The sequence below is a fragment of the Dictyostelium purpureum genome (genome assembly GCF_000190715.1).
Source record: "Dictyostelium purpureum unplaced genomic scaffold DICPUscaffold_141, whole genome shotgun sequence".
Classification (NCBI taxonomy): domain Eukaryota; phylum Evosea; class Eumycetozoa; order Dictyosteliales; family Dictyosteliaceae; genus Dictyostelium; species Dictyostelium purpureum.
The window spans coordinates 20,290-44,172 of record NW_003519478.1 but is presented as its reverse complement, the minus strand read 5'-3'; the positions used below and the strand labels follow the sequence as shown (position 1 = coordinate 44,172).

Genomic DNA, 23,883 nt, shown 5'->3' with positions numbered 1-23,883 from the left:
AAAAAAAAAAAAAAAAAAAATTTAATTTTTTTAATTTTTTTTTTTTTTAAAATATTAAATTAAAGAAAAAAATAGTAATAATTAGATTAACTATGTTCTCTTCTTAAGAAGAATGGTAGTTACTATATGATTGTTTTTAAATAAATGAATTTATTAATTAAGTTTATTAATTTTTTTTTTTATGTTATTTTATAATAATATTTAGTTTTATTAATTGGGCTTAGGGGTGGATAAAATAACAAATAATCTCCCCTTTTATATAAATAATTATAATTAAAAGGACATGGAATACGGAAATGGAATAAACAAAATCGTTCTTTTTATAAAAAATTAAAAAAAAAAAATTAAAAAAATATTATTTTTTTTTTTTTAAATTATTTTATTTTTTTTTAATTATTTTTTTTTTTTTTTTAAATTATTTTATTTTTTTTTAATTATTTTTTTTTTTTTTTTAAATTATTTTATTTTTTTTTCTTAGTTTTTTAATAATTATTATTATTTATTTTAAATAAATAAATAAATATATATCTATTAGTGTTATATAACAATAGTAATAGTAAAAATGGATGATTATGAAAATTGTCCTTCATATAGCAGTTTAGATAATACAGCATTTGGGTTTTTAAATGGCACAAATTTAAATAATACATCCCCAACTATCAATACACAAGGAAATTTTTGTCCAGTACCACCAGGACATTTAAACGGTAATGGAGTAACAAATAATGACGAAAAGTTAGAACCACCACCAACATTGGAAGTTATTTCACAAGCCCTATATGCATTATACAAATCCACCGATACCAATGAAAGAAAATTAGCGGAGAAATGGTTAATTTTATTTCAAAAGCAACCAAGTGCATGGGAATTTTGCCCAAGATTATTGTTTGAAACAAGTATTTTTGAACTTCAATACTTTGGTGCATCTACATTGGAGAGCAAATTAAAAAAGGAATGGAATGAAAGTTCAGTTGAAATGAAGTCTAATATTTTAAATACAATTGTGGGAATAATTCAAAACCCAACCAAATTACCAGTTTGTTGTGTTACACGTATATCTGTTTCATTGACCATTGCAGTAATGTATACTTTTCCTGATATTTGGAAGAATGCAATTTTCGATATCATTCATCTATCACTACAACAACAAGATTTAAATTCAATTTCCCTACAAGACCCTTCTCAAAATAGATTTAACAAAGAAAGATTACTCCTTGTATTAGAGTTTTTATCAATTTTACCTGATGAATTAAAAAAAAAAGATTTAAATTTGTGTAATTTCAGGTGTGTATAAAATATTTTTTTAAAAAAAAAGAAATAATAATATTAATATATTTTTTTTTATTAAAAGCGAAATCCAAAAAGAATTAAAAAGAATTATAGATTTAGTTTACAAATACTTATTATCAATTTTACTACTACCACTTGAAGAGAATTTAGATTTTATAAAGATTTCATTTAAGGCGTTATCAGGATGGTTAAAATATTTATTACCATCAGCAAGTATGCTCCAAAATTGTTTTGAGATTACATTTAATATTGGTCAAAAAAAAGTATCAAAGAATAATATAACTAGTTACCCGTTAATCGATTCGTTGGCATTAGTATTAGAGGGTTCTTCATTATCAATCGAAAGTCAATTCAATTCAAATAATAGCAGTAATAATGATAGCGAAATCAATTGTTATATACATTCATTCAAGTATGCAATAGAAAACTCTCTCAATATATTCCCAAATTTCTATCGTGAAGCCATACAAAACGAAGACGATATCAAGAGTAAATCAATTTTCAATGTATTTATTCAATTTTTATCATCAAATAATACACTTCTTTTTACAAATGATTTGATTCATCGTTGTTTAAACCTTTTGATTTCTTTTGTAGAGATTGGCAACAGAGAGACAATTTCACTATTGTTCTATTTAATCGATGACTTCAAGACACACACAATGCTCGTTCAACAAGACCAAAATGTTTTAAAATTTTTCTTTTTAAAACTATTAAATCGTTTTATAGACATTTCAGCATATCCAAAAGAAGATGGTTCTGTGAATTGTGATAATTCACCTCTTTCCAGCAGCAATGGTGTATTTTGCAAGATTAATGATGTTTTATTAGATGACGATATCGAACAATTTAGAAACTCTGCTTCAGATTGCTTACTTTCTATTCAAGATAATTCAATTGTTCCAAAAGAAACTTTCTTACAATTCCTTATTGATAAATTAAATCAAGCAATTAACGAATGTAATCAAAACTGGGAATATTACGAATCAATTCTCTATTATATTTATTCATTTTCAGGTGGTTCCCAAGAATGTCAAATTGATTATGTACCAATACTTTTAACAATCATTCCATCAATTCCAATAAAGTCAATTCCACTAATCAGAACATCAATTAAATTGGTTGGTAGATACTCTACATTTTTAAAAAATAATACAGATTACTTGAATAAAGTAATATTCGATTTATTACCAGCCCTTACACACAATGAGTTGATATCATCGGCTTCCTCTTCATTGTTGTCAATTTGTATAAGCTCAAAATGCGCTTTAAAGTTATGGCCTCATTTTAATCAAATTCTAGAGCAAATCGAAATGTTTATATTGGGTAATCAAAAATCAAATCCAAATGTTGTACAGATATATAAGTCATTATTACACATTTTGCAAGTTGCACCAGCTAAAGAAATTCCTCAAGCATTTTCAAGATTAATCAATCCAATTGTTAATTCCATCAACGAAATTCAACAACAACCACAACCCCAGCAACATAGAAATCAATTAGCAATTTATTTAAATATCTTGAGCTCTGTAACTGAAATTATAGAGTATGATGAATTTCAAATGGAACAGCCAAATGCCCATTGTCTATACTCTTTCTTTAGAACGGTTATTCCAATACAAGGTAAACTTTTAAAACAATTTGGTTCAGATTTTGAAATTATCGATTCAATTACAATGTTTTATAGATTCATGATGTTACACTCAAGAGAAATTGCTATAGATTTTACTGATGAAATTTTACAACAGGCTACCCAATCTTTTAATCAATACCCAATTGCATCATTGCTTCAAATTATTTCTGCTATTATAATTCCCAAATTACCAGTTATCACAATACAAAATATTAAAAATTCAATTTCTCAAATTTCAAACATATTTTTAAATACTCTCAAATCTTTTAAAGAGAACAATCAATTGTCATTATCTTCAACATCATCATCTTCATTATTAACATCACAAAACCAAGATTTTAGTTTAGATTTTACAATTACTCCTGATATTACAAAAGATTATTTAATATTATTAACAAAAGTAAATATACTATTACATTTATTTATTTAACTAAATTTAAAAACTGCATTACCAGCATACTAATTATTATAATTTTAGGTTTTAAAGACCTTGCCACAATGTATAGAGCCAAATATAATTTCAACAATTTGTATTTATATAGTTTATAATATTCCAGATTTAACCAAAGATAAATCAACAGCACAAAATTGTTGTTTATTTTTATCAACATGTTTATCATTAGTTAAATTAGATAATCAAATTATTAAGGAAACAATTTTACCAAATATGAATCAAGTCTTTGAAGGTAATTTAAATCATGGATGTTTCTTGGTTTATAACATTTTGATGAATATCTGTTGGTCTCCATTCTCTGTTCTCACATTACATTTTTCCGATGTTTTATTAGCTTTTGGTATTGGCTATCCAAAACAATTAAAACAAAACGCCACCGCAATTTTAAACGATCCCAGCTTTTTCAAAGATAAAAACATCAATACCATCGACAAGCAATTATTTTTAACAAATATTCAAAAATCAAATTCTCCTCAAGCCGAATTTAGAAGTTATGTGCGTACTTTTTCCTTTATTTGTAATGATAAATAAAATTAAAATAAAATAAAATAAAATTTATTCACTACATAAATCTCTACTTATAAATTTTTTTTTTAATTATAGTTTAATATTCATGGACGCTTCCACCATCTATAGATTAATTTAATTTAACCTCTTCAAGGGTAAATTCAAATATTATTAATTCCTTTTATTTTAAAATTTTATAAATAAAACCTAATTAAGTTTTATCCTTTCAATTTGAATGGCACGAATTTTTTTAATTTATCTTGATTATTTTATATTGAGCAGTACAGTAGCCAAATTATATAATGTATAAACTGCAATTTTAATTTTAATTAAAATATAAAATGTAATTCAATTTTCGAATACCAAGGGCAGTCAACTCCAAAAAATTAAAAATTTTGTGTATTATTGGATTCTTAGCTCAGTGGTAGAGTATGCGACTGCAAATCGTTTGGTCACCAGTTCAATCCTGGTAGGGTCCTTTGTTTTTTAACTCTTTATCTTTTGAGTGATATATATTTTGATTTTTTGTATTAATACATTTTGGGTGGCTGTGTGATTTTTTGGGCTATTAAACTTTTCTATCTTCACTTTTAAAAAAAAAAAAAAAAGTTTTTTTGATTAGTTGGTATCAAAATTAAAAAAAATTATAAATTTTTTTGCAAAAAAAAATCACCAAAACCGAACAGACACCGTAATATTATTTGATTAAATATTATTTGTGAATCTTTGAATAAATATTATTTGTAAATCTTTGCTCCATTCTAATTAATTAACACAAAATTACTTACTTGAATATAATAATATTTTTTTCTACATAATGGGCAGGATTTATTATCTTTGAACCATTTGGAAATGCATATGTGGCAATATATATAAAAAAGAAAAATTAGAATAACAAAGAATAGAAAAAGAAAAATTAGAAGAGAGCGTTCAAATGGAATGCTGCATTTGTTTTTCCAAAATAAAAGCCACTAAATTATCCTCAGTAGACTGCTCTCATCTATTTTGCCACAAATGCATTTCCAAATTCTCCAAAGATATTTGATATATTTTTTATTATCACACTGCATTTTTTGATGTAATTCTATTTTATGTTTGGTATCTAAATAAATAAATAAATAAATAACAAATAATTATAAAATGATAAAGGCATTTGATACATCTGGATCCAATGTATTTTTTAAAAAAATTTTTGAAATTATTTCTTTTTCTTTTTTTTTATATAAAAATTTTTTATATTATAATTTTTTTTTTTTTTTTTTTTTTTTTAATGATATGCTTTAATAATCTAAAATAATTATTTTGATCCAATAAAAAGATAGCTTTAAAGCTAAAAAATCTTTTATATGTCTTTATGCTAAAAATCCTCTATATTTTTTGATAATATTTTTAATTATTTTTTATACTATTGGCCACTCTTTGTAAAGAGACTTTCCAGCTCTACCACGGGGAGGTTAGTATATTAGAGCCGAATGGTTAATTATGTATCCCACCACGCAGAATACATAATTAACCATATTGATAATAGTGTGAAGTGAAGTGTAGTGTGTGTTTTTTTTTTTGTGGTTAATTATGTATCCCACCACGCAGAAAACATAATTAACCATATTGATAATAGTGTGAAGTGAAATGTAGTGAGTGTTTTTTTTTTGAAATTTTTTTTTTTTTTTTTTATATATTAAATTTTTTTTTTTTTTTTTTTTTAATTTGAATTTACCTGAATGTGTATAATGAAAAAAAATAAATTTTATGAAATTATTTTCTTTAAATACTTTTTAGTTTTTTTAATAAAAATAAAAAAAAAAAAAAAATTTAATTTAAAATTAATTAATTAATCTATAATTATTTCCTAATTTATTTAAACATCAATTCCAAAATAAGTAAAATTTGTATTGCAAAAAAAAAAAGTAGATCCGCTACAATCAAAATTGGTAATAATTTGAAACAGGGGAGGTTTTTTTTTTTCAAAATTTTTTATTTTTCAAATAAATTAAACACATCTTCCTTTTAAAGAAATCATTTTCCATTTATATTATTTTATTATAATTAATTTTATAATGTTTTGTAGAAAAGGAATAAAGTAAGAATTTGGTAGTTCATTATATGATAATCAAATTGGTATGATAGCTGAATGAAAAAAAAAAAAAAAAAAAAAAAAAAATTTATTTAATTTTATAAATTTAAATTTTTTTTAAATTTCTTTAAAATTTTTAACTTTTTTTTATTTTTTTAATTATGATTGCATAAAATATAATATTATTTTCTTTTTTAATTAATAAAAACCAATACAAAAAAGTCGAATTATTGTTTTTTTATTTTTGATTATCCATTTTTATCGTTTTTTATAAAATCTTCCAGATGGCCCAAAAAAGATATACGATAACGATAATTTTTAATCACTAATATTTGGTTCAATTTAATTATTATCAATTCAGAGTTCTTTTTTATATAGAGTTATAATATAATTATTAAATAAACATTTATTACATATTTCAACTTTTATTTTATTATCTATAATTATTTTTTTTATAAGGAAAATATTTTAAAAAAAAAAATTATAATTCCTAAAATTTCAAAAAAAAATTTGCAAATTTTTTTAACCAAAAGTTTTACAATTTTAAAATAAAAAAAAATAAAAATATTTCTATCTTATTAATATCTATCAATTATAATAGTTATAATAGAAATTTAGACCATTTTATTAATAACAATAATAATTAATTATAGTTAAAGATATGGTAATAATAACAATAATAAAAAAGTGTTGATTTTTTTTGTATTATTTGCTAACCACGAATTTTTGACTTACCCCTTCAATATGAATGGTGCAAAGGTTAACACCACTTTTATTAATTTATTTTTAAAAGAATTTTTAGTAATTTAATTTTGATTATTTAATTTTTGTTATTTAATTTTTGTTGATTAATTTTTTTTTGGTAGTTTTTGTTATTTAATTTTTATTTGTAATTCATCGATAGAGTTCTGTAGCTTTCCAGGTGTATCGTTATTTTCACTTTAAATATATCTGAATTCCATATCTTGCTAAACTTCTCTAGCCTGTTGACTATCTTCATTGTGTGGTGTCGCTGGCTAGCTGGATCTTGATTTTGAAGTTTCTTATATATTCTATTAATATTTTTGACTTCTCTTCCCCATGCTGCTGCGCAGATTAACTTGAATCTCTTGAGTATTCTTTCATATGTTAAATCGTATGTGAATTGTTCATGATTTTTTTTGTTTCTTCTGTACCATATTTGTTCGAAAATAGTTGCTATTAAATTTTCTAGGAATGGTTTATCCAATTTGGTAAATAGATGTTCGTCCCATACTACAGGATCGTACTGAGCTTCTTTTAAGATTTGATATATTATTTCTTGTACCGGTTTATTGACCGATGGACACTTGAAGAATATATGTTCTGATGATTCTTTGTCTGGACAGAACGGGCATTGTGATTCGAAAATTTTGGGCAATGCTTTCAGCAAGTATCTCCAGAGTAGATCTCTCCCCTTTACTGGTATAAGCTTTCTGGCTTGGGCAAACGGTAATTCTTTTTTGATTTTTTGTGCTAATATACTTTGGGTAGCGGTGTGGTGCATTTCGTTCCACTGGTTTTTATGTTTTATATCCATTAGGTCTCTGTATATCTCCTTTTTTTTGAGAAGTTGGTAAAAAAAAAAAAAAAGGGTTGATTCACCAGAGGTAGTTAATTTTTGTGTATTGGATTCTTAGCTCAGTGGTAGAGTATGCGACTGCAAATCGTTTGGTCACCAGTTCAATCCTGGTAGGGTCCTTTTTTAATATTTTATCTTTCAAGTGATTTAAAAATAAAATTAATCAACTTGTGTTCGAATTCGTGTTAACATCATATAAATTCGAACCTTTTATAGTTACCAAACTATAGGCTTATTTTTACACCATTCGACAGATCTCGAAAAGATAAACAACAACACATCTTTTCCACACTGCAAACACCTACCCTTGAAAAGAAACAACACTTCAAAAATCTTCATTAATCTAATATCTTCAATCTTTAACAATCTTTTAGATTAACCTTCAATCTACAGTTATTCCATCCTATCCCCACATTTTACATTACAATCTAAAAAATCACCCATCAATCCCGCATTTCCAGCCCTCTACCGATATGTCTGATTCATCATCTACCTCATCCGAAACCATATATGATGAGTTCAACAGTCCCATTAATGACAACACCCCAGCAACGAAGAAACACGTGTACGAACTGTTGTCTAATGTTGATCTATCAATCAACAAAATAAATCAACTCACCTCGCGTGAAAGAAACGGTGGCCTATATCTACTATCGCTTTACCTAGGAAAAGATATCCCAAAAGATATCAAGGGCAAAATCATTAAACTAATCGTTGAAAGTGACTGTTGCACCATTCCAAACATAGGTCAAAACAAGGATAGTATCAAAATTGATATACCATTAGACAAAATACCAAAGCTAATTGACCTAAGGTACCAATACAAACTCAACTTCAAATTATCTTGTCACGATCATCACATCATGACAATCTCGTTAAAAACAAACGATGAAAACCTCATCAAACAAACGGAGCACGGAATACTTAATCCAAGTGAGGGTGGCATGAAACCAACCCTCCATCATATTAAACACTTTGGACAGTACACAAACTTCTTTATAATGTACCCTGACAACTATGACCCTATAACTAAAATGGTAATTGGTGAAGACATGAGTTCATCCAGAATATCTTATAGAAATGTTATAGTCACTGTTAGAAGTAGCAGTAGAATACTACACAGAGAGAAATCTCAAAAACACCCAAAAGAACCCACCACCATCAATAAACCAAAAGATGCCACTGATGCCGTACCAAATGATACAGTCCAAAAAACAACATCAAATACACAAAAACCCGCCCCAATTGCAAATCCAATCGATGACCAGAAAAACCATATTCCATCCGGTGACTCCAATTCCTCTCATCGATTCAATAGATTCACCAAAAACACCAACTCTTTCCTCAATCCAAAACAAAAACAAAACACCATCGACCCAAACTTCGCCAAATCAGTTGAAAATAATAATCCCCAAATATCAGTCGGGTCAACTCCAACTGAGGCCAATAAAGAGTCACAACAAAAACCAACAAAAAAAACCACTACTACCATCGCAGTCCCAAATCCACCACCAACTCGTTTTAGAAGCAGTACTTTCACTGCTCCCAAAACAAAGTAAATGGTTACACTCCAAATCAACCAGTGGAATATCGGTGGCTGTGGTACCAAAGATACATACACTTTAAAAAATGAAAACGTGGTTAATACATTACCCAACAACAAAAACCATCCAAATATCACAATCCTCAATGAACTAAACGCAGTTTATTCGAAATTCCACGATGATCAAAAAGGTTCACTAACAAATGTTAATGGAATGGGAACCGGCGTGGCCATCGTCAATCACAACCCAAACATAATTAGTATCAAACAAATAGCTATTATCACTGGTAGAGCTACCATCGCAGATATAACAATATCATCAAATACTATAAGACTACTCGCAATATATGCACCAGCAGATAAGAACCAAAGAAATGAATTTGCTGACCAACTGCTTGATCTATATAATAGCCTATATAATAACACAAACATTAACAATTCGATACCACTACAAATCATCATTGGCGACTTCAATTGCGCTGATTACAAAGAGGTACTAAACCATCCCGATAAAAATCTGAAGGAAGAAAGCCTAAGCTTATTAATAGAGTCTCTGGTTAATCTCAACAATCTGCACGATATAGATTACAAACTAACCAGAAACACTTTCTCATACAGAAATGGTTCAGGTGATAAACGACTAAATAGAATCTACATAGACAAAAGACTAATAAACCCATCAAGCCAAAACCTAGAGATTAGATACACATCTTACTCCGATCATAAAATCCTCTCTACTACCATCAAAGTAATCAACTGTTCACCAGCTCCTAAAAAGCCAAGGTGGAAACTAAATCCCCTAGTGGTTAGGTCCCACAGTGTTATCACACTACTTAAAGCCCACCTCAAAGCCATATCAACACCAGTCAATCTATCAAATTTCAAATTCCAAAACCTAGAAAATCTAATGAAGGAAATCATCGTCTTTTACAAAAGACACCAAATGGAATACCTGAATAGAACCCAAGTTCAAATTAACAATCTTAAAAAATTAATGCTCCACCCAGATTTAGCAAATGAAGCTGAAGTAACTCTTTTCTCTATAATTGAAACTAAGAAACTTGAAAATACATTCTACAATGATCTAACAAGATACACACAAGGCGAAATACCATCAAGATACTTATCATCAATTCTCCACAAGAGATCGAAGCAAAACCAAATAACAGCTATTAAAGACGATAATGGAACAACAATAGAAAATCAAAAAGCAATTGAGAATGAATTCTTAAAATATTTTAAACACTTATACTCAAAAAAAAAAGATTGCTCAACAACTCACAACAAACTACTAGCAAACTGGATAATTTAAAAAGATGAATCATGGGCTGATCTCGGCTCACTATTCACCGATTCAGAAATTAATGATGCTATCAAATCATCAAATCCTCATAAATCCCCCGGACCAGATGGTATTACAAACGCCTTTTTTATTACACATAAAAAGCATCTAATACCAATACTTAAGTCAGCGTTCAATGATGCTCTTAAAGATCCCTCAACTATTTCAGATTCTTTTAAACAAGGCCTAGTTATCACTCTTCCTAAAAAAGGAGATCCACTTCTAATCAAAAATAGAAGACCAATAACACTCACCAACAGCCTTTATAAAATTTTTGCCAAAGTGTTAAATAATAGACTATTAAAAATACTCCCAAAAGTTATCAATAGAAACCAAAAAGGATTTACACAAGATAGATTCATTATCGACCATATTATAACAATGGAAAATATCATTACTTTCCTCAAAAAATTCAAAATTCCAGGAATCATCACATTCTACGATTTCGAAAAAGCTTTCGATTCAATATCCCACGATTCAATAAAAAGAACCTTACATCATATTCAAATTCCAAACAATATTATAAATCTAATAATGGGACTACTAACAGGTTCAAGTGCAAAAATAGAAGTCAATGGACATCAAACCAATCCGTTCCCCATTGAAAGAGGTGTTAAACAGGGCGATCCCTTATCTCCAACCCTATTTATCTTGGTACTTGAATGTCTTGCACGAACAATTATTAATGATAAGAATATTGCTGGTCTACCACTGTGCCTTAATACAAATCAAAGAGAAAAAATGCAATGCTTTGCTGACGATTCCTCTACCTTTCTTTCTAACTACCACGAACAAACTATAATACTGAAAAACATTTCGGACTTTTGCAGAGCAACCTCCTCAAAAGTTAACATAGATAAATCTACTTCAATCATTATAGGAGACTGTGGCACCCATTCATCACCAATACCTATTGCTAACACACCTCAACGATACCTAGGCTACTATTTCGATAGCCAAGGTATAGTACGTAAATTACCCGAAATCCTTAAAAGCATCCGCGCATCCCTTGTATTATGGAAATCAACAGGCGCAACAATCAAAACAAAAATAAACATACTTAAGTCATTTGCACTATCCAAACTTATATATCATCAATATATTGAAGACTTTAATGACCAAGAAATGAAAGAAATTGATAAACTTGTTATTTGGTTTCTATCAGCCCCCAACGTTAAAAGCTCAGGTGGTTTCTCAATTGGAGGAAAAAATACAGTATCCCTAATGTCAAACCAAAGATCACTCTTTCCAATGGAAAAAGGAGGTTGGAACCTCTGGGATATTAAAAAAAGACAAAATGCCCAAAAAATTTGGTTATTCAATAGATTTCTAGTTTATAAAAAAACAGGCTCCTACGAATCAGCTTATCAAAACAGCTGGGAATTCCAAATCAACCGAAACAACTACACTTCTTCACTCTTATATTCATTTATGAAACACTGGAAACAATACTTTGGAAACCATTCAAACAACCTTTATCCGATTATTGACACAAACAATAATGGTATAAAGCTAAAAGATATATCTAAATATATTGAAACTACCAGAAAAAATTCCAAAAACATGTTTTCAAATTACCCTGGATATTAGAGGATACCGTTACGATCAATTATTCAATAATATATTAAAACTCAAAGATCCAAAAGGTAGAAATACACTTTTCAGATTCCAAGCAAGATGCCTACCAATAAATCTTCTACATAAAAGAACATCACCAGCCAGTACTTTTGATTTAGCCCAATGTGTAATATACCTATGAACAATGACCCTTATGGCCATCTACTATTATTCTGTAATTCAACTCGAGAATATATTAATATAAATTCACTAAAAGAATACCTATATGAAAGTACTGGTAAAGATAGCAGATGGAATTATAATAAAAATACCAACACATTGATTTACCGAAAGACACCTCAATCCAAACTCGATAAATTCTATGGTGGCAGCGAATACGACTACCAAATACACCCTCAAGATGAACCATTCCGATGGTGCTATAGAGATCTCGATTTCGATCTTGATAGAACACCGACCTACAGAAATATGATTTCAATTATCTTCCACCAAGTCTGGATTTGGGTATGCACCAAATTATTTAACAAAGAGATTAACCCAAATGCAATTGCTAAATCATTAAACTATAATGACATCCAACACAAATGGACCAAACTCGCCTCACTAGAATATGCAAGAACGATCCAATCAAACTACAACAGCTTCCTAAAAGTAGATAAGCAAATAAATTCAAACCATATCCAAACCATTAGATCTAAAATATCAACCTTTTATAAATTACCAGAAACCACTTTGATCAATTTCCCAATCAAATACCTATAACAATACAAATCCTCACACATACTATTTAATAAATTTTATCTAATAAAATACCGTCTCTTACACTAATAATATAAATTATATTATTAAGTAAGATTTTTTAAAAAAAAAAAAAAAAAAAAAAAAAAAAAACTTGTGTTGACAATAGGTATTGGTGATGAATGGCTAAAGTTCCAATAATTTGATAATAATCATGTCTTGGGCTTATGACACTAATGTTTTACAAGAATCACATATCAAGACAAGTGTTGGAAAGGGTGGGGTTAATGAAATTATAAAAAACAATACACAACTAACTTTATTTTTTTCTGCATAATATTCTAAAGTGCCTGAGAGGGTGCCAATCATTTGTCATAACAACTGAAGTTAGCCTACAGCAAAGATAGTGAAACAATATTTAGTTTATTTTACTGACAAAAGAAAAAGAAATCAGGAAATAAAAAAAATTAAAATATAAAAAATAAATTGAAAAATGAAAAAAAAAAAAAAAGAAAATTTAATTTTGATAAATTGAAAAATTTAAAAAAAAAAAAAATTTTGATTTTTTTTAAATATTTATTTTGGAAATAATCAAAAAATATATCAATAAAATGACTAGAGATATAGGAGTTTTATACAGGATTGTTTTTAATAATATCTATTTATATAGTATTATCAAAAAACATTTAAGACTATTTAATTTTTTTTATGGTACAAGATATTTTGGTTCTGTTAAAGAATTTTATCAGTTTAAATTTATTAAATACCTTAGTTGTATTACACTCGATATAAAAGAAACCTTTGATCTAAATCAATTACCCCCAAATATTACATCTATAGAAATATTCAGTCCATATAAAAAATGTAATATTATACCATTGACCAAAGATTCAAGTAATTCTCTAAATAAAATAAAAATAACAGGGTACTTTTCGAAACCAATAATGAAGCAAATAATAAACCACAACAATCTTGTTAGTTTTGGATGCAATCTTTGGAGCGTTCGAAACATAGTTTTTCCCAATACAATAAGCGAATTAGATATTACATACAATTCCACAATCAAAAAAGGTTGGCTTCCTCAAAATTTAACGAAACTATCAATTATATTTCCTAGAGGTACAGTTATTGAGGACTATGCATTACCAAACACACTAAAAGAACTTTATATTGGGTTTGAATTAGGGGATAAAGAAATCAAAAAGGAACTCAAATCAAACTATTTAACACACCTAACCAATTTAGAGAAATTTACCTTGGCCCATAATTTCTATGAAGAAAATCAATTATCAAATGATTTTCAAATACCCGAATCTGTGACTAAATTAAATCTATTCTGTGAAAAGCTTCCAGAATCTTTCAAGTATCCCTCAAGGCTAGTTAAACTCAAAACACTAAATTTAAATTTTATAAACTCTGATGGGATTTCAATTTTACCCAATTCCTGCACAAGTTTAGATGTCGACTTTGATATAAAACTACAACCCAATATGTTTCCACCAAATCTAGTCCACCTAACTATGTATCATCCAGACTACCCAAAATTTAATAATGGTGGATATCCTCTAATAGAAGAAAATATATTCCCAAATACACTGACCTATCTAAAAATAGGTGGCAACTTTAATCAAGATATTGGCATTAATGTATTACCTCATCAACTTAAGACTCTAAAATTGGGAAATGGATATAAAAAAAAAATGATAAAAGAATCAATACCCCCAACACTAGAATATTTTGAAATAGGTTATTCGTTAGGATATTTAGAACAGCCAATCCTTTTAAACTGTATTTTCAATTGCTTTGACTATTATAAACAATTCCAATCATCACCAACACTTTTAAAATATCTTGTTGTTAGAACACCTTACCGCTTATCAGCATCAGATTTTACTGAAATGCTAAAAGATAAAACCAATTTAGAGTATTTAGAACTAGATTTTTTATTTAACTTGGAAATTGAACAAACCAGTTTACCCCCAAACAATAAAATCAAAACTTTGGTATTCAATAATTCAGACTATACCAAAATTTTAAATTTAGATTATTTCCCAAATTTACAAGTTTTAATTTTAAAAAACAGATCGAATCCAATAATTACCACCTCGAATATTGACAACTTAAATATTACAATAAAAATTCCAGTAACCAATACAAAAACTATAAATTCAATCGATCCTATATTTCACCGTTTTATAAAATTAACAAAAAAAGAATAAAATGTTTATAAAATTAACTTTTTGTTAAATTTATTTGGTTAGGTCTTATTTTTTTTTTTTGTTGTAATTTCTTCAAAATTCTAACTTTAAAAAAAAAGGAGAGGGGAAATAAAGAGATAGAAATATTAAAAATCTTACGCAAGAATTTGAATAATATCTTCATAAGTTTATTATTGATCAAATGGCCTCCTAATTTTATAATATCATCAAATGAAACAGAAAAGATGTTATCTAGTTTAAGAAGTTGTGAGGGTTGGGGTAAGATATTATTGAAACAACCCATCTAGTTTAAGAAGTATTTTTTTCTTATATTTTTGTTCAATAGCAGGTGATTTCGGACTACCTGATTGGGTTTTTTCAACCTTATCCCAACCAATATAAGAAGTCAAATTTCTGCAAAAAAAAAAAAAAAAAAAAAAATATCACTCAAAAGATAAAGAGTTAAAAAACAAAGGACCCTACCAGGATTGAACTGGTGACCAAACGATTTGCAGTCGCATACTCTACCACTGAGCTAAGAATCCAATAGATACACAAATTTTACATACCACCAGTGTACACATACTTTTTTATTATAGTCATTATTATCATATCTTTAGCTATAATTTATTACCACCAATCACAACATCATTCATTTTTTTAACCTTATTTACCACTTTTTATACAATTCATTTTATTTTTACACACTTTTGTTTATTTTTATATAATTTACATATATCACCACATACACTTTCATTAACTGTTTTAAATAAATCCAAAATTTTCTTTGATTTTTTAAAACTTTTTTAAGTAGACGGAATCTAACTGAAATCTCTTTAGCTGATCGTTGTATCTCTTTTATTTATAAATTCACAAACAAAATGTCCACAAATAATAATCAAATTAATGGTGATGGCAACATGGATACTATTGATAGCATTATCTCAACACAAAATAATCAACATTCTACCCAAAATCCATTTTCTCCACCAAATACTCATCAAAACACCCACACAGAACACCCAAAAACTACTCCAAAATTTAATAAATCTCATAACCCAATCAACTCTTTTAACATTTCAAAAAACCAAAATTACAAAAACAAAAATTATCATTCAAACTCATCATTTATTTCAGACCCAAATTTTAAAAAAAAAATTTTAAATAATATTATTAAGAATAATGAACCAATACTATTTTTTGAACTACCAACTACACATCATAACAACATAACCAACATAATCCAAAACTATACTGGTGCGCCTGAGGTAAACCAAACAAAGGATAAAATTATCGCAACATTCACAAATGATTTGTCAAGAGACAGTTTCCTGAAAAATCTTTCAAATCAAAACATTATCAAAATCAAAACTGGTAAAGAAATACTAGAACTTAAATTCACAGTTCCAGAACCATTTGGATTACAACCAAATAATATATCACTTTATACTGATTTTGATGCAATTTTATCACAACTTCTACTAAAAAGAATAAATCCAACAACACTCAAATACATCACCCATATAAACAACATTCAAACCGATAAATTTGACCAATCGATCATTTTCAAACATCTATCACTAAAATTTAATTCATGTTTAGAAAGATCACTATTCCTTTTTCACAACAACTGTCAAATAAACACTGGATCATCAGATCTCCCACATTACAAAGACTTAACAATACCAAAAAAAGAATTCCAATTGTCATATGAAGTTTCAACACCTCAAAACAATAATATGGAAATAATACTACCTTTGTTTAATAAAATCATATCTGTTATCCCCAACTCTAATTGTGATACATTTTTCACAAAAAACAACAACCATCACTTCACATTAAGATCTACCTACTTAAATCATGGTCCTCTATCAAATTTAAACCAAAACACCATAAACTTAGATGAATGTACTATCAATATTGAATCATTCATCTACACTGCAGACCAACATGTTCTACTTAACAAGTTCTCAATCTGCAACAATCCTCTTGACCCAAGTAAGCGATTAAAACTCGATTTATGGTTATCCCATATTGGTTCAATTAAATTAAACAATGAAATTATATCTGCAATTTCATTTGTTCCTACCACCAATACCACTCTACCAAACACATTACCCACCACATTACCTACCACCTTTATTAATAAATCATTCGAAAACGAATGCTCGCATTTATTAAAAAACCTAATTATCCAATACCAATCACAACCTCAGATTGGATTTAAACCTAACATTATATGCAATTACACTGATATTGAAGACTTTTTACATATAGTAAAATGTTTAAGTTATTAAACAATAAAATAGAAGATTCAATAATTGAATATTTTAACTTACTAAAGAAATTCGACAGAAAGTCAAAGCACGAATTCAAAGACTTTGGTATCATTATACATCCACCTGAACAGCCAACCACCACCAACAAAAACCACCACCAAAATAAAAAAAGATATCGTACAAATAATTATGGAAGATATTAATAATAATAATTACAATAATACTGTTCTTGATGATCATTTTGCTATTTTAAACACTCAAAAAACAAATAAAATAAATATTAATTTTAAAAATTTAAATATATTGTCTTTTAACATTAACGGCGATTTTACTACTAAAATAAAAAATATTATTAAACTTTCTATAAAAAAGAATATAAAAATTATATGTTTACAAGAAACTAAACTATTTACTCGTGATGAAATTAAAAATTTAAATAACTTATTTGAAAAAACTGATTTTACTATCTTCTTTTCTTCAATTGATCATATTTATAAAAATGATATTTCAACACTAAATACTAAACCTAGAAATTCATTAAATAATGATGAATTATCTATATTAAATAAATTTGAAAATAAAGAATTATCATATAAAGCACAATCAGGTGTTGCTACTATTATTCATAAAAACTTACTAAACAATTTAATCCATAATGACATCGTCAAAGATTCACAAGGTAGATTACTGTTTCTACCATTCAAATTTGATAATGGCAAACTGGGCATATTAAATTGCTATGGTGAATCAGAAGAATCAAAAAAAAATAACTTTTTTAATATAAAATTAAAAAATTGTTTAAACAAAATCAACACAAACTTCAATTTAGAATCACCAGAAAATATTATAATACTATCCGGTGATTTTAATTCATTTTACCAACCTAATTTTGATAAACTATCAAATCTAAACAATCACGTTAATAATGATTCAACCGTCCCTTATAATAAATTTCTTGAAGATAATAATCTAATGGACTTTTATCATGATTTTAACACTAACAAAGACTATACGTGTATAACAATTAGAGATGATTACACAATCAAATCAAGAATAGATGCACATCTATTAGACATAAAAAACAGACATTTAATAAATTCTTATAAAATTTTATCACATTCAAAAATATCAAGTGATCATAAACCTGTTAAAATATCTATTAACATTAACTTTATAAACAATGAAAATCTAAATTCTACAATCGAAAATAATAATAAAAATTTTATTAAAAAACTTTTACCATATGAACAACAAGATTTTAGTGAATTTAAAAAACAATTATCAACTGATCTAATCCAACTGGAAACTGAATCAGAAAATTTAAATTCTCTAATTGATCTCCAAAATCTTGTAAATAAATTCACTGAAACTATTTTAAATTCAGCCAACAATAATTTAAAATGGACTAAACCACCAAAAGAAAAAAATGACATATTCTTAAAAAATGATTTATTTTTTAAAAAAATCATTAATAAACTACATGATTGTTACCAAATTATTGATTCACTAAAATCAAAAATAACAAATGACATTCAATTAAAAATTTCTAAAACAAAAAAAAAATTACTACCAAAATTTGATAAACTACAATCAATAATAAATGATACCTTAACAGACCATAACGATAACTGGTTTGATTTTAAATATTTCTGTACATTAAGTACATCTCCTTCTACAAATGATATTCAATTAATAGATAATATATTAAAATCATTAATTGAAATTAAAAAAATGTACATTCAAAACTTATATAAAAACAAAAAGGAATCAAATTATGATTCAATTAAAAACTACAAAGATAAACTTGAAAAATTAAAAAGATCAAGGAATAAAGAATTTTATAATTTAATAAAAAAAGATAAATATAAAACAAACCAACAAGCATCCTGTGTTGCAGTTGACAATAATATAATTTCCAACCCAACATTAGTAAAAAAAGAATATGAAAAATATTTTAAAAACTTATTAAATGAATCACCACAAAATAAATCAAAACCAATACTCAACAACCAAAAATGGTACGAAATCCCATTCAGAGGTAGTGATAAATGGTTTAAAAATGAATTTTACAAAAGAAAATTATTAAATAATTTTAACTTAAATGACTTAACCTCAACAATTTCTTTATTATCAAATAATAAAGCAGCAGGGGTTGATGAAATATTAAACGAATATATTAAAAATTTACCTGAATCAGGTTTATTTATTTTACTAAACATTTTTAACTGTTGTAAAAACTTAAAAAAAATACCACCTTCATGGAAAAAAGGTAAAATATACACAATCTATAAAAATGGTAACAATCAATCATTATCTAACTACAGAGGTATAACTATTTTAAGTAACTTTTATAAATTATACGCTACAATGTTCACTAAACTAATACAAAATTATACCGAACTAAATTGTCCTTTTTCAGAATCCCAATATGGATTTAGACCTGGACGTTCAACAATATCACCAATATCAGTACTGAACAACATCTTTTTAGATTCAAAAATCAATAAAAGAGAACTTCATGTATTATATATTGACATACAAAAAGCTTTTGATGAAGTACCACATTGGGCATTAATCGAAGCATTAGAATTTAGAGGTTACCCACAAGAAACAATAGATATTATATCTGATTTTCTATCAGGTAATAATATGAAAATTATCACACCACATGGTATGACTGACGATATTTATATAACTAAAGGAGTTATTCAAGGTCATCCATTATCCCCATTTCTTTGGGGTCTATTTTTTGATCCTTTATTAAATCTACTAAACACTAATGTAATTGGTTATAGAATTATTAATAACCAAAACTTAGGAATATCAAATAATACATTTGCTGACGACTTGGTTGGCACAACTGAATCATTTTCACAAATATCTAAACTAAAAGATTACATTGGAGAATTCCTGGACTATTATTATTTAAATGTAAATGTTGGAAAATCAGCATATACATTTAGACAAAATGAACTAAACCAACATCTCACATACGAATTAAAATGGAAAGATAAATCTTTTCCAATATTGAAATTAAACCAATCATATAAATATTTAGGTGTTAACATAAATCTAGAACTAGATTGGATGGATCACCAAAAAATAACATTTAAAAAAGCAAAAGGTGTTTTAAACAATTTAAAAAGAAAATGTTTATTAACATCACAACTAGTTGACACAATTAACTCAATGGTAATTCCAATAGTTACATATGGTACTGCCATAACCAAATACACCCAAACATCCATAGACAACTTTAAAAAAGAAATCCTGGGAGCAATAAAAAAAGTGGTAATTACTTTAAAAATACAATATCAAATTTCTTTTACTTAAAAAAGGAAAACTTAGGCTACCAACTGTTCGATTTGAATAATATTATTCATCAGAACAGAATACATAACCTTTGCAAATGTCTAAACACAAATGAGAAACAAACAATTTTATCTTTCACCCAAATTATAAATAAATATAGACATTGGAAGGGAGATAAAAATAAACTATATCTAAAAGGTAAAATAATTGAAAATGATTATTCTTTTATTAAAAGATGGTTCGATTCAATTAAAAAATACAACCTTAAAATATCACAAAACATTCCTGTTTTAAAAAATTTAAATAATATTCCACTTAACTTTATAACAAACAGTGAAATAATATTATATACCAACGAAGAAGCCCATATAAATTATAATTCATTATTAATCAAACTAAATGATAAATATGAATTACAAGATAAAAATGTCATTATACAGCATTTACCAGAATGGTCTAATGAATGCTCAAAAATCTTAAAAAGATTAATTTGCACCAACTCTACTAATAACATAAAAGATGAATTTATGAATTTACTTTTAAAAATCACAACTTACGACAAATTCAATTACAAAAATATATACCCCAACCCATTAATAAGACAAAGTAATCAAATAACTACTGATTTCTATACAGATGGTTCTTATAAAAAAATTAACAATAAAAGAAAAGCAGGCTATGGTATATATAACCAATCCGAGAATATAAGTTTAAACTTTATAGAAGGAACTGCAAAAACAATAACAGGAGCCGAATTATCAGCACCTACACACATTCTTTCATCATATCCAATCAACCATAAAATAAACATCAATACAGATAGTCAAGTCCCAATTGATATAATTGAATCACTGATACAAAACCCATATCCAATCCAATATTTTGGAACTCCATTCTTTGAAATTATAAAAAAATTATTTAAATACAAACTAAAAAGAGATAACTTTGATGAAAAAAATACAAACTTTATTAAAGTTAAAGCTCTCTCAAATATAATTGGCAGATAAGCTAGCAAAAAAAGCACTAACCCTACCAATTTCAAATAATTATATACCACCAACATTTGCATATAAAAGAACCAAAAAAAATAGCAATAAAGTTATTTGGAACCCAAAAAAATATGTTAAAATGTTAAATGAAAATAATAGAATTAACACAATCAATCAATATAAACACCAAAACATCATACTACTTGATACCATAAAAAACACTGATACTTATATTCACCTTAAAATATTAGATAATCTACCATCAAAATTCCATACATTAATGAACAAATTAATAACTAATAATGGTCCATGGCTAGACACATGGAAAAGAATGAGGTTACTAAAACCCGAGTTTAACTCAAACTGTAAAAACTGTAATAATGATATACCACAAACATTAAAACATATACTATTAGACTGCACTGACTTTGAAACAATAAGATCTGATACAAGATAAATAGTATAAATTAAAAATGTGTTAACATTTGATTATTATAAAATAATAGATGTGTGTTTAATTTTGCTTCAAGTAATATCTGGTCAATTCAGATACTTAGGTCTTATAATTAATAAAATAATAAAATGGAATAAACATTCCAATATATTTTTAAAAAGCAAAAAAAAAAAAAAAGCTAATCGAGCAAGCACACAAATTTTTGTGATATAACAACAATTCTAAAATCAATTCAAATTTATTATAATAATCACAAACATATAAATAATAAAATAATCACATATAAATAATAAAACCAAAATAAATATATAAAAATATTTAAAAATTATATTTTATTGACTAAAAATTATTTTTGAATTTTAATTTATACTGAAAAAAATAAAATTAATTTAAAAAAATATTTAATTTTAAAAATGTGTTAACATTTGATTATTATAAAATAATAGATGTGTGATTATTTAAATTAAAAATGTGTCTAAATTTGTTGATAATTATAAAATAATATATGTTTGTCTATTTCTAATAAATGTGATATATGTTTATAATTATATTTAGACCCCCCCAACTTTTTTAAAATGGAAATGATAATTATTGAATTAATAGATCATATTTAATATTTATATAATGACCTCTAAAATAAATCATATTACAAGATATTGGTTTATTTGCTAAAAATTAAAATAAAAAAAAAAAAAAATAGGGTCTTAATATTTAATCCGTTTTTTCAATTTCAAAAATTTTATTTGTTTTTTATTTGTTTTTTTTTTACAATTATATATGAATGATTATTATTATTAAATATTTAGTATACCCTCCATGTGCTTTTAAATTGGCATCCATTCGGTCAGGGAGTGATTCATATAATGATTTTATAATTGATTTTTCTATTGAATGAAATTCTTCTTGACATACTTGAACTTGGTCTTGTGATGGGTCACGAAACATCTTTTTTGATACCCTTTCTTTAATAATTGACCAAAGATTTTTAACTATATTAATATCTAGACTGTAGGGTGGTAATGGATAAACTTGTATATTATTTTCTTCTAAATATTGTTTCACTATCTTTGTTGTATGCGAACTACAGTTGTCATGACAAATGATTGGTAACCTCTTAGGCACTTTATTTATATCTGCATATTATTTTAAATTTATTTGTGTATCATTTTTTATTATATCAAGATATTGTTTAGTTCAAAATCCATTTGATAAATGAATAAATAAATTGGACCATAATAAAGAAAATTTCCTAAAAATATTTCATTAACCCCACCCTTTCTTACATTTGTCTTGATACGTGATTCTAGTAAAACATTAGTGTCATAAGCCCAAGAAGACCTACCATAGTTATTATCATATTATTGGAACTTTACTTCATCCACAAACATATAATTTTCTCATTATTCCACAAAAAAATTTATATGCATAACTTCAAATAAAATTTTTTTCTGCTATTATGTCTAATCAATGAAGGATTCTTTACTTTCTTTTTATATATTATGTTATATCTCTTTAATATAATTTTTACTGACTTGTATGATATTGTTCAAAATCTATTTTGTTCATACCAAATTTTACTTTATTTTATATTGTTAAATTTACTATTTTAAAAATTGAAACATAAATCACTTTTATCAAGTTCGTCAAACTTTATTTTCTCCCATGACGTTTACGGTCATTGATTGTGCCTGTTTGTTCTACCATTTCTAATGTTTTTACTACTGTTAATTAATGTACTCCAATTTTTTTTCAATTTTTGAGTTCGACTTGTGACCTATGTTTTTATATGATAATATTGAGTATGGAACTTCATCACTTAACCTCATTTTGTTTATTTACTATATATGTGGTAAAAAAAATAGAAATTTTTTTTTTTTATTTTTTTATTTTTC

The 23,883-nt window shown here is 26.3% G+C and overlaps 6 protein-coding genes across 6 annotated transcripts; 5 read left to right on the top strand and 1 right to left on the bottom strand.

Annotated features, from left to right (window-relative positions):
• Positions 1-562: 562 nt before the first annotated feature.
• DICPUDRAFT_152901 (uncharacterized protein) lies at positions 563-3,908 on the top strand (the record flags this gene model as incomplete). The annotated part of the gene is made up of 3 exons (XM_003288599.1): positions 563-1,284; positions 1,352-3,323; positions 3,402-3,908. 3 exons carry the CDS (start codon positions 563-565, stop codon positions 3,906-3,908), a joined length of 3,201 nt encoding a protein of 1,066 aa, XP_003288647.1.
• Positions 3,909-8,031: 4,123 nt separating this feature from the next.
• On the top strand, positions 8,032-9,117 carry DICPUDRAFT_152899 (uncharacterized protein; the record flags this gene model as incomplete). The annotated part of the gene is made up of 1 exon (XM_003288598.1): positions 8,032-9,117. One exon carries the CDS (start codon positions 8,032-8,034, stop codon positions 9,115-9,117), a length of 1,086 nt encoding a protein of 361 aa, XP_003288646.1.
• Positions 9,118-13,370: 4,253 nt separating this feature from the next.
• DICPUDRAFT_152895 (uncharacterized protein) lies at positions 13,371-14,978 on the top strand (the record flags this gene model as incomplete). Its single annotated transcript, XM_003288597.1, has 2 exons — positions 13,371-13,653; positions 13,831-14,978. 2 exons carry the CDS (start codon positions 13,371-13,373, stop codon positions 14,976-14,978), a joined length of 1,431 nt encoding a protein of 476 aa, XP_003288645.1.
• Positions 14,979-15,838: 860 nt separating this feature from the next.
• On the top strand, positions 15,839-17,254 carry DICPUDRAFT_79423 (uncharacterized protein; the record flags this gene model as incomplete). The annotated part of the gene is made up of 1 exon (XM_003288596.1): positions 15,839-17,254. One exon carries the CDS (start codon positions 15,839-15,841, stop codon positions 17,252-17,254), a length of 1,416 nt encoding a protein of 471 aa, XP_003288644.1.
• Positions 17,255-21,676: 4,422 nt separating this feature from the next.
• On the top strand, positions 21,677-21,994 carry DICPUDRAFT_79421 (uncharacterized protein; the record flags this gene model as incomplete). The annotated part of the gene is made up of 1 exon (XM_003288595.1): positions 21,677-21,994. The coding sequence occupies one exon, from the start codon at positions 21,677-21,679 to the stop codon at positions 21,992-21,994; it is 318 nt and encodes a 105-aa protein (XP_003288643.1).
• Positions 21,995-22,350: 356 nt separating this feature from the next.
• On the bottom strand, positions 22,351-23,695 carry DICPUDRAFT_79420 (uncharacterized protein; the record flags this gene model as incomplete). The annotated part of the gene is made up of 3 exons (XM_003288586.1): positions 22,351-22,360; positions 22,803-23,124; positions 23,665-23,695. The coding sequence occupies 3 exons, from the start codon at positions 23,693-23,695 to the stop codon at positions 22,351-22,353; spliced, it is 363 nt and encodes a 120-aa protein (XP_003288634.1).
• Positions 23,696-23,883: the final 188 nt, after the last annotated feature.